This window comes from Trichechus manatus, unplaced genomic scaffold (genome assembly GCF_000243295.1).
Source record: "Trichechus manatus latirostris isolate Lorelei unplaced genomic scaffold, TriManLat1.0 scaffold00050, whole genome shotgun sequence".
Classification (NCBI taxonomy): Eukaryota; Metazoa; Chordata; class Mammalia; order Sirenia; family Trichechidae; genus Trichechus; species Trichechus manatus.
In genome coordinates, this window is record NW_004443986.1 from 16871304 (window position 1) to 16883449 (window position 12146).

At 39.8% G+C, this 12146-nt stretch overlaps 1 protein-coding gene across 3 annotated transcripts in view; it reads left to right on the forward strand.

Moving 5' to 3' along the window:
- Nucleotides 1-12146, forward strand: part of PLEKHA8 (pleckstrin homology domain containing A8) — a 114539-nt gene that overhangs the window by 39431 nt on the left and 62962 nt on the right. For all 3 annotated transcript variants that reach the window (XM_023732364.1, XM_012555861.2, XM_023732365.1), the window contains exons 3-9: nucleotides 819-974; nucleotides 2546-2667; nucleotides 4666-4824; nucleotides 6017-6057; nucleotides 7781-7935; nucleotides 9318-9471; nucleotides 9867-9952. In XM_023732364.1, coding sequence (XP_023588132.1) covers nucleotides 819-974; nucleotides 2546-2667; nucleotides 4666-4824; nucleotides 6017-6057; nucleotides 7781-7935; nucleotides 9318-9471; nucleotides 9867-9952 — 873 coding nt within the window. The remainder of the gene's footprint in view (nucleotides 1-818; nucleotides 975-2545; nucleotides 2668-4665; nucleotides 4825-6016; nucleotides 6058-7780; nucleotides 7936-9317; nucleotides 9472-9866; nucleotides 9953-12146) is intronic.

Sequence of the window (12146 nt, forward strand, 5' to 3'; positions counted from 1 at the left end):
AGGAAGTTAGTTAAGAGGTAGTCAAAATAGATGAGTCCAGTGTGCTCTACCACTCATCTGGTGCTCATTCTTTAGTCACCTGGTCACCTGGGGCCAGTGTCTATTTGCAAAACTTATTTAAGTCTTTTCACTATAGTGATTAAACTTCTGTATTTAATCATGTCATACACTACCACCACCACACACTCAAAACAAGCAAAAACGTAGCAAACCTGCAGATAGTCTTCTTGGTTTTGGGGATCTTGAGACATACTGAGAAGATGTGAGACAGGTTAGGCCTAGGGAATTTGGGGGTGGGAAGGTAGAGGAGGAAGAATATAGTATGCTTGTTTCTTCTTCTGAAGGACTCCGAGGGAATGCTCACATTTTTGGTTGACTTGTCAGGAAAGTAGAAGAGTATAAATACTGCACTCTTGATTGCTTTCCAATAAACCTAACGGGATAAATAACATCCCCTTGCTTGTTGGCATACAAGCCTTTTTGGCCTCTGACCAGCATACACACGAGCCAACAGAGAGATTCCTTCTCTATTTTGATAAAGTATCATATGGTAAACTAGGTGATTTCTTTTTTAAGCCAACATCTTGGTGATGCTTTGGAGCCACCTATGAGGTTTTTCCTCTAGATCACAGGAGGCATCTAGGAAGAGATAAATAAACAGAGCTTTGTATAAACCAGGAGAAGTTGTGAGGGCTGGCATCCTTTCTTGGAAGAAGCCTTCAATCACTGGCACAGTTGAGATCAAGAAGTTGGGTTGGCTGGAGGCTGTTCCAAATAAGGCTCTTCTAGTCTCTCATCGCCCTGCGCCTTGCTCCCAGTTCATTCTGTAGATAACACACGCATGGACCTGATAATCCCCGGGGAACAGTATTTCTACCTGAAGGCTAGAAGTGTGGCTGAGAGACAGCGGTGGCTGGTGGCCCTGGGGTCAGCCAAGGCCTGCCTGACCGACAGTAGGACCCAGAAAGAGAAAGGCAAGTACTGATTGTCCTGTGGTCTGGGAACCATCCACTGGCATCTCTGGGTTCCCTTATTTGCTTATCTTGTCTCTGATCACCTAGCCAGCTTTTTGTTTCATACAAGTGGTATACCTCAGTGGAATTTAAACCAGGACCTATTTCTAACTCTTCTTCCTTAGCATATCATAGTGGAAAGAGTACAGGCTTTGGAGCCAGACATTTGGGTTCAAATCATGGGAGGTGAGTGACTTTGGCATGGGTAACCTCTGTGAGCCTCATTTTTCTCATCTTTTAAAAGGAGATAATAGTACCTACATAGAAGGATTGCCATGAGGATTGTGGTCATACACAAACTGCCTAGCACCTTGTCTGGCACCAAGTTGACCTGTAGTAAAGAGCAGCTGCGCCAGAGAAGCCTTGGATCAGAGTGTTTTCTGCAGCAACACCCTGCCTGCCCCTCCCTTTCCCTCGGGTGGGATGGATGCTTGTCAGATTGCTGCTCATTAACTCAACATCATTGGGCCTCCTGGGAACCATGGCACAGCTTTCTCCTTGAACTGGGGCAAGAGTGCCAGGGCCTATTGCCCGGGCCCAGTCAGCCTCCTAGCCCCATATGTACACCTGAAGAGATTACAAAGGGGAGGGAGCTCTGGAAAAAAAGTTTCTTTCCTATGACAGGTGTGCTAGGTATGCTAACTCTTCATGTAGACACCGTAAAAAGATCCCTCCTTAGTTATTTTTTAATGTTAACAACAACAACAACAAAAAACCCATTGCTGTCAAGTTGATTCCGACTCATAGCGACCCTGTAGGACAGAGTAGAACTGCCCCATAGGGTTTCCAAGGAGCAGCTGGTGGATTCGAACTGCTGACCTTTTGGTTAGTAGCCGAGCTCTTAACCACTGTGCCACCAGGGGTCCCTTTAATGCTAAATCAGGAGCAAATTCTAGACTCTGTTGGTTTTGACTCAGAACAGTGGTAATGTGCAGCTTTTTCATGGAGAAGAAAACAGGGGTGGTAATAATTGTAGTGAGACCTCAGCACCAGGGTGGTTGGAATGCCTTGCTAATGAGGGAGCAGCAAGTGCATGAGGGCACCATTAGCCTTGACAGGCAGCGTGCTGAACCAGCCATTGGCCGAAATAACAAATGTGTTATTAGTGGTAATTGAACAATACAGAGGTATGAGCAGAGCACTGTGTTAGCAGATAAATAGCCACTACCCCATTTTACAGATAGGAAAAACTCTCTGTGGCAGAACTGAGACCCAAACTCTGAACCCTTGATTTTGCTTAGAGTTGTATTGATCCTTCACATGAGTGGGTCAGATGGTGTGTTGTTTCCTTCTTCCTGTACTGGTGATTATTCAGTATGTTGGTTCATGAAATAATGTAGATTACTTCAAAAGACTGGAAATCTTGTTTTTCTGCTTTTCTTGCACCATATCTTCACCAGTATCACGTCTGTAACCCATACTATAAACATCTGGCTTTGGGTGTGGGTTATATATTCCACTGTCTGTAATGTACTAACTAGCAAATAATTTATTCTTTTAAGAAACTTCATTATCATCTTTTTGTTATTTAGAGTTTGCTGAAAACACCGAAAACTTGAAAACCAAAATGTCGGAACTAAGACTCTACTGTGACCTCCTTGTTCAGCAAGTAGATAAAACAAAAGAAGTGACAACAGGCATGTCCAATTCTGAGGTAAAATATTTTTGTCTTAGCTACATGAAAATTAGCACCAGATTAACACACAGGTGGCCTTACTCCCCCGTAATCCCTGGCTATCTTGGAATTTATCATTTCTCAGAGAATAAGGAACAAAATTCAACGAAGAGAAGTAATGTGTGCATTTCCACATATGAAAGCATACAGTCTCCTTTCCTTCCTTCCTCCCTTCTCCTTTTCTCCCTCCCTTCCTCCCTTCCTTCCTTCCATTTGGGGTTAATTAAGTGATAATATTTGGAACTTTTAAGTTTAGTGCTGACTTACTAAGATAACATTTCCACCCTAGTTTGCATCACTTCCTTTAGTACAACCTTACCTATCTTGCAGAGCCATTTCTGTTTGTGTGGCTACTAAGATGCCAACATAGGATCTGTGAATAATGTGTCTGTCACCTTTGATGGGACTAACACAATTTTATTTCACTCTTGTAATTGTTATGCACCGGAATAGATTAGTACTCTCAAAGATGGCGACACAACTTTTTTCTCTCCACCATCAGCAAGGATTGAAATTTTTAACATTTATTAATAAAGTTATCATTCACCCATCCTACAAATGTATATTAAAGGATCTGGTGTTAAGCAGGGTGTTGAATGAATCATGTTAACCAGAGAGGGTTTCTGCTCTGCTCTCAGAAAGTTATAGCCTGACCAAAAGTGCTTCTAAACTGAAGAACCTGCAGATTATAATGAATGGTTTTATAGTTGCTCTTCTTAGGTAGAAGCACACTATGCTACTAGTAGGGTATATGCTTTGAGTTTTTCTAAAAAAGATGATTTAACTCACTTCCATTCACTTCCTTTTAGACTCTTTTATTCACTCAACAGCTGCCTATTGTGTACAAGACAGTGTGCTGGTGGGTGGAAGAGGTAGGAAACCTAATAATCATTTCAGTCCTGCTCGTGGGGAGTTTATAGTCTAGAGCTGTGTTTCTCAAACCAGGGCAGTTTTGCCCTCCGGGGGACATTTGCATTGTTTGGAGACATTTTTCGTTGTCATAACTGAGGGAGTGCCGTTGACGTCTAGTGAGTAGAGACCAGGGGTGCTGCTAAACATCATACAATGCACAGGAGAACCTTCCCCCACATACACACCCCAAAAAATTAGCCAGCCCAAAATGTCAGGGGTGCCGAGGTTGAGAAGCCCTGGCTTAGAGGGAAGGGAAGATGTGAGCGCAGCAATTTTTAGTTCAAGGAAGAAAGTGCCAGCAGTAAGTGCCTTGGGAACTTGCTAATGAACGTGTGGCGCATGGTGAGCAACATCATCTGGTAGCTTGTTAGAAATACAGAACTGAGGAAGACAGAGGCCACTAAGATGTGGTCTGTGTACTCTCTAGTCAGGGTGTGGCCCGGTTTCATGAACGATTATCAATATCCAGAGGAAAAATACCCTGAACAAGCAAAATAGCTTGGAGGAAAAAAATCAATTAGGTGTTCCAGTGTGATACCGAGTCCCAGGTGCTGAAGCTGCTTGGACTCATCAGTGCTGAAAGCCAAAAACTCCATTCCGAAAGTAGTGATACATGATTTGTGGTTTGTCACAACCATGAGAACCTCATTGTTACTTGGGCAGTTGGAAGTATTTTTCCATTGGTCCCACTGCTGGTGATTCTGTTTCATGTGTGTCACCCCTTGGAGACTGCAGCCCCATGGGAGCTCTGTGCCCAGCACCTGGCACAGTGCAGGCACTTAATACAGTTGAGCTGAAGGAAGTTGTTGCCTTCACGTGGAGCATGGGGTGAGTGTGAAGGGTCAGATTGAGGGCAAGGCTGGTGTAAGGTTAGTAAAGACATTAGACTCACTTATTCCTTTTTTCATTGTTGTTTGTTTTTAATAACTGATGTACATATTTGTCCAGCAAAATAGGTGGATACATTGTTATTATTTTGTGGATAAAAACCTCCAAGAACATTCCACAATTGGGCTTTTTCTTTTTTGGCAAGGTAAAGGATCTTCCACTCTGGTTGTTTCGTAGGAGGGAATAGATGTGGGAACTCTGCTGAAATCAACCTGCAGTACTTTTCTGAAGACCCTGGAAGAATGCATGCAGATCGCAAATGCGACCTTCACCTCAGAACTGCTCTGTCGCACTCCTCCGGGGTCACCGCAGCTGGCCATGCTCAAGCCCAGTAAGGTAAGGTCCAGCTCAGCTTGGCTGCAACAGGACATAATGAAAAGTTGAAAAGTCAAGAAAATCATTATACTGATCTATGATCTCCATCACCCTTTGGTGATTTATAGACATTTTTCAGTGGATTTTACTATGTTCACCTTTATATCTGACCTCAGTCACTCAACACAGAAGCTTGAGAGTTATTTATTTCCCAAATCCAGTCAGCTACTTTTGGCAATTTTACCACCTGAACATGGTTCTAATATAGCATCTTCTTTCTAACCTCCTCGCTCCGAATGAGTCTTGCCCAGACTTGTGGTAACTTCTAACTAGTTGCCTGCAGCCTGACTGTCAGTTAGCTGACAGTATTTCTATTAATACCTTATAAATTGGAGCACTTTACCTAAACCTTTCAGTGGCTTCCCCACTGCCCACAGATTAAAGTCAAAACTTCTTAGCCCCTCCTGCTTTTCAGCAGCCTTTTTCCCTGTCATTACCTGGCTTGAAGGTGACTAGTAGTATTAACTGCTTGTAGTTCCCCCCACATCTTTGTGCCATTTACCAGGCCAGGAATGCCCTTCTCACCTGTCTTTCCTTGGTTAGCTTTTATTTGTCTTTTAAAATTTAACCTCCTCTTTCCGGAATCTTTAGGTTGGGCTAAGAGCTGCTCTTATACATACACCTATTTTAGCCTTACTGTGTATTGTAATTATCTTAAGGGCAGGAAACTGTAGTATTTATATTTCCAGTGTTTGATACAATGCTGGGTCATAGTTGGCTATTTATTAATGTTTAATGAGCATAACTGAAATCACAAAGAAAGCCGATCACCAAGGGTATGGCTGTGTTAAGTAGATCCTTCAAAAGACCACCTTCCTCAACATGATGAACAGAATCAATGTCACTGCCTTGTACATGTAAAAATTGTTAAATTGGCAAATGTTTTGTTTTATATATCTTTTACCACAATTAAAAAAAAGAAAAAAGACCAACATCCTTTTCCCTAGAAATTTGGTTACCCTTATTTGAATGCATAAGAGAGCTAGTTGGGATCAATGACTCCCTTCTTTTGGGACGATCTACAACTGTCGTTTTTGAGTGAGGCAGTGTATGTTATAGTCATATTTACTGCTTGTCGTGTGTGATAAAATTCTAAATATGCACTATTGGAAGTTTAACATGTAAACTTTCATTTCTTTTGCTTCTTTTAAAGATGAAACATCCTATTGTACCAATTCATAATTCATTGGAAAGGTACAGTAACTTTTTTTGTTTATTATTATTTCTAAAAATAAATAAGGATATTATTACTCCTTATTTAAAGAAAATAAGGATATTTTGATTTGATCATATGGTGGTTTTTCCCATGATTTGAAATATACCAGGAGGAAACAGTTCTCGCTTTCTTCTTCTGGGTGAGCTGGAAGCAATGGAGAATCTTTACTCAGCACTGACTAGTGGAAAGAATGTTTGTATTTCCTCTAGGGTATGGATCTTATCACACCTAGTGACTTTAAGAGCCTTGATGGTGCAGTGGTTAAGTGCTCAGCTGCTAACCAGGAAGTCAGCTGTTTGAACCCACCAGCCACTCTGCAGGAGGAAGATGTGACAGTCTACTTCGGTAAAGATTACAGCCTTGGAAACCCTATGGGGCAGTTCTACTCTGTCCTGTAGGGTCACTGTGAGCCGGAATCTGTGGCAACAGATTTGGTTTTCGGAGTGTACTGGAGGTTGAAACTTCTCTTGTGGAGGAGTTGACCATTGATTTAAGCATGCTTTTATCCAGAAAAGGAAATGCTGTTTTCTTTGTTTTAAAAAAAGAATCTTAAGTATTTTTCAGGTTGATAAAAGATTTTAAGTATAACATAAAAGTCTAAACTATTTCTATTCCTCTAGATGTACCTTTGATTAAAAATAAAGTGTACATTTATATAGTTGTATCCATGTTCTTTTGGGTTGTTTATACAGCTATCACATCATATAAACATTCCCATGTATTGACACAGTCTATATGTTTGTCATCTCAAATATTTTTTAATATTTTATCTCCTTTATACACTATTGTTTGCTTAGTTAATTCTTTGTTACAAGGATTATACTCTATTTGGTTGTTTTTAGTTTTCTCCCCAGTATTCTAGGAATATCTTTGTAGATTTTTTTTTCTTTTGAGATATTCCCTGGGTATAGTCTTAAATTTTGAATTGCTAGGTTGATCTATGATATTTCCTTAGAAAATAACAAATGTTTTCCTTGGAGTCAACATGTAGCTTGGTCCCATATTTTTATTAGAAGAAAATATTTTTATTCTAATTTGCTTGGATGTAATCACCTTTAATAAGATGTTATGATTTTTTCCTTTAACAAATAGAATCAGTTGTTCCTCTTGTATGTTGAATAGCCTTTTCAGTTACCCTAAAGAGGAGCAGGTCCTTCTGGATATGTTTTTTTTTTTTTTTTCCTGTCAGAGACTTTGCAGGGAGTGGTCTTCCCTGACCACCTCCTGTGGCTTCTAGACAGTTAACTGCTAGGCAAACACATGAAAGTGGCCCAGTGTTTTTGAGAGCTGAGGCAGAAAAACATCTCCTAGGAAGAAATTGAGGAAAGTGAGATAATTGTTCAATGTGGCACCTGGAGACAGCTGATTGAAAACCAAAGGGCTGTCAATGACTATTTCCTGATACTAGTGGGAGCAAGAAGATTGGGTCAACTGAGGGTGCAGGAAGAGCCATTAATAGCTCTTTGATTTCTAAACTGCAGCCTTGAGGCAGACCCGCCTCTTAAATAGGCAGAAGCCTGTCTTGGGAGGAAGGAGAGTGAGAAGGTCTGGCCTTAACAACTCAGGTTTTTAAATTGATGTTAAAGGAAGTTGGAGATTGTGAACCCTTCCCCCAACTCTCAGAATAAGATCTACCTGAGCAATCTATTTATGACCAAATAATTAGACTTTTTGGCTTTTTTCCTTTTTTAAAATTTCCAGACAAATGGAGATGAACAGTTGTGAAAATGGATCTTTAAATATGGAAATAAATGATGATGAAGAAATCCTAATGAAAAACAAGAGCCCCTTAAGTTTGAAATCTGCAGAGAGAGACTGCAGTATATCAAGTGAGGAAAATATCAATAATATAACAGGTAAAAACAAAAGTGTTGGCTGTCTGAAGCAAGCCTTTTAATAATAGGATCTTAGGCGTTTAATTCATTATCCATGGTGTGATCCAACACTTGATAAGGACTGACCTCAAGACAGTGCACTAGGATGTTGGCTTGCTAACACCAGGTTGCTTGACTAAACAATATTCTGCCATCCCATCTGACTTGGTGTTTAGAAGGCACGATGAAGAGGATGTTCCCGGTCAGTGTTCTGGCTGTGATGGGTTATATAGTGATCAGTAGCTGCTTGTGCTCATTTTTGAGGGTATGGGTACTTCACTGGCCTTCCACCCTGAATCTCAGAATCCTTTGAACTTAAGAGTATAAAGTCAGCCATAAGAATATAAAATTAGAACAATTCAGTTTCTCATCCTGGTTTCTGATGGGGTTGGGGCTGTCAGAATTCACCAGCCACCATCAAGTAGTCTTCACCTGCCTTCTTTGTGTTCATCAAACCAAAGCCCCACATTTCAGGTAACAGGCCTGTAGTTGAGAGTGCTGCCCTTTTGAATTTGCTAATTCTGTTGGCACTAAGGCACTGCGAATCACTAAAACCCACTTCTAGTCAGTCCAGGAGCTTTTAATTGTGTTGTAGGTGCTTAATAAATATTTTGGAATTAAATTAAAAAAAAAAAAATTGACCCCCTCATTTATCCTGAAATAAGAGACCCTGTTTTTATAGGTAAATTGGGGGAAGAGAAGGTTCATTACTTAGCTGTTAGTTAATCTGAGACAGGCAGTCCACACATCTTTTTCCCTAGTCATTGAGTAAATAATACAGACCAGGGAATTTCCATCAAAAACAGTCCTTTCATTTATTTGACTCCATAATTTCATTTCTAGAAATTTGTCCTTAGGGAATAGTTGGATTTAAGGACAGTGATCTGTGGACAGGGATGTTCCTTATGGCATTATTTATAGTAGTAAAATTTTGTAAACCACCTGAATGCCCTCCATGGGGGTGTGATGCAATATTGCGCGGTCATTAAAATCATGATTTGAAGAGTATTGAATGATTAAAAATATTCATGTTACACTGTTCTGTGAAAACAAGCGGGTATAAATCTACGTATTCTTTAAACCCAGTTTTGTCTGTGTACGTATACGTATGTACGTATACATATGTGTATAATGTTTCACTGATTTTTTCCCCCATATAAAAATTTATACGCACATTGTTATGTGACCCTAATTGCTCTCCCCATACTGTGACAGCACATTCCTCCTTTCCACCCAATTCCCCATTGTTTCACTGATTTTTATTTCTGTATACTTTTCTGTGTTTTAGAAATTTTCAACGATTATATATTAATTTTTATAATAAGTTTATGATAGGTTAGTAACAGATATCTTCTACTTTGCAGTCCAAGGTGAAGTAATGAAGGAAGATGGAGAGGAAAACCTAGGAAATCATGATAGCTTGGCACAGCCTGAATCAAACTCCGCCAATAGCTCAGAATCCCATTGGGAAGAAGGCAACGAAGTTATCCCGACTTTCTTTAGTACCATGAACACCAGGTATTTTGTACCCTCTAAAACTACTGACAGTTGGAAACTAGCTTCCGTTTTGGAAAATCAGCCTGGTATTCCTTTCATGTGATGGCATAGAATAGAGAATATGGTATGCCAAGTATCTGCTTTACTGCTTGCCTTGTCTGAAGCAGTGGATGAGAAGAATTGGATTGTGAGGGTACGCTCTGTGAACAGATTTTAACTTGTTTTGGGGGATTTTCTTTGGAAACTGATTTTATTAGACCTGATAATGGAAAAACAATCAGTAGGCATTTCTGTGAAATCAGGCCAAGGGATTTGCCCTACAGAGGGGCAGCTGTTTCGATGACTACCTCTGTACTACAGAGAGTGCTGATTTTGTGTTTTCAATCTTTCCTCCTCTGTATCACCAAAATGTTTAGCTTTAGTGACATTGAACTTCTGGAAGACAGTGGCATTCCCACGGAAGCATTCTTGGCATCATGTTATGCTGTGGTTCCAGTATTAGGTAAGATTGCTGCAGTTGCTTTTCATTCATTAATCTCTGGATTCTGTTTCACTGCAGTTATTTTTCAGGAGAAATATCCTAAACTATGTGTATAGTGAGATGACCTTCTTAGCTACCTCTGTGTCACCAGCGCCATAAACAGTTAAAACTGCATTACCTTAAGCATTATTACATATTTCTATTTCATTTCTAATTATGGTAAATATGAACCTTAGAGTAGTGTAATGAGAAGAGGAGATTTTCACTTAAAAGCAAAGTTAAAGTAGTTGAGAAATAGACTTTCATATCCATTGGTAGTGGTGGTGGTGGTTGTGTGCTGTCAAGTCGATTCCTACTCATCGTGACCCTATATGACAGAGTAGAATTGCCCCATAGGGTTTCCAAGGCTGTAATCTTTATGGGAGCAGACTGCCACATCTTTCTCCCTCGGAGTGACTGGTGGGTTCGAACTGCCGATCTTTTGGTTAGCCCCCAAGCATTTAACCACTGCGTGACCAGGGCTCCTTTGTCCGTTGGTACTACGAAAAATTTACCAGTTAAAAAAATTTTTTTTCAAAGATTTAAAAAATATATACATAAATTTATTTTAAATTCAAGCTTACATTTACTTAATATAAAGTCAATAGTACCAGGGATCATTAATGTATTGGAGTTTGCTATATGACCCATTTAACTATGATCTTTTTTTTTAAAAAAAATTGAGGTGTAACTTGCATACAGTGAAATGCTTAGAACTTAAGTATTATAATTAAATTAGTTTTGACAAGTGCATCTACCTATGTAATCCATATCCTTGTCAAGACAGAACATTTGGCCCCAGATAAGTAAAGCATTACTGAAGAGGAAGAACAAAGTAGGAGGCCTCACACTACCTGATTTTAGAACCTATTATACCACCACGGTAGTCAAAACAGCCTGATACTGGTACAACAACAGATACATAGACCAGTAAAACAGAATTGAGAATCCAGACGTAAATTCATCCACCTGTGAGCAGCTGATATTTGACAAAGACCCAGAGTCTGTTAATTGGGGAAAAGACAGTCTCTTTAACAAACGGTGCTGACATAACTGGATATCCATCTGCAAAAAAAGGAAACAAGACCCATACCTCACACCATGCACAAAAATGAACTCAAAAAGGATCAAAGACCTAAATATAAAATCTAGAACGATAAAGATCATGGAAGAAAAAATAGGGACAACGCTAGGATCCCCAATACACGGCATAAACAGGATACGGACCATAAGTAACAATGCACAAATACCACAAGAGAAACTAGATAACTGGGAGCTCCTAAAAATCAAATACTTAAATGCTTATCAAAAGACTTCACCCAAAGAGTAAAAATACAGCCTACTGTCTGGGAAGAAAATTTTGGCTACAGCAAATCTGATCAGTGTCTAATCTCTAAAATCTACAAGATGCTGTAAAACCTCAACAACAAAAAAAAAACCCAATTAAAAACTGGACAAAGGATATGAACAGGCACTTCGCAAATCAATTTGGCGCTTCCTTAAAAAGCTAGAAATAGAAGAACCATATGATCCAGCAATCCCACTCCTTGGAATATATCCTAGAGAAATAAGAGCCATCACACGAATAGATAAATGCACATTCACGTTCATTGCAGCACTGTTCACGATAGCAACAAGATGGAAACAACCTAGATGCCCATCAGTGGACGAGTGGATAAACAAATTATGGTATATTCACACAATGGAATACTATGCAACAATAAAGAACAACAATGAATCCGTGAAACATCTTATAACATGGAGGAATCTGGAAGGCATTATGCTAAGTGAATTTAGTCAGACACAAAAGGACAAATATTGTATAAGACCACGATTATAAGAACTCAAGAAAAGGTTTAAACACAGAAGAAAACATTCTTTGATGGTTACAAGGGTGGGGAGAGAGGGGTATTCAGTAACTAGATAGTAGACAAGAATTATCTTAGGTAAAGGGAAGGACAACACAATACAGGGGAAGTCAGCACAACTGGTCTAAACCAAAGATAAAGAAGTTTCCTGAATACAGTCAAATACTTCGAGGGACAGAGTAGCATGGGCTGGGGTCTGGGGACCGTGGCTTCAGGGGACATCTAGGTCACTTGGCATAACAAAGTTTATTAAGAAAATGTTCTGCATTCCACTTTGGTGAGTGGCGTCTGGGGTCTTAAAAGCTTGC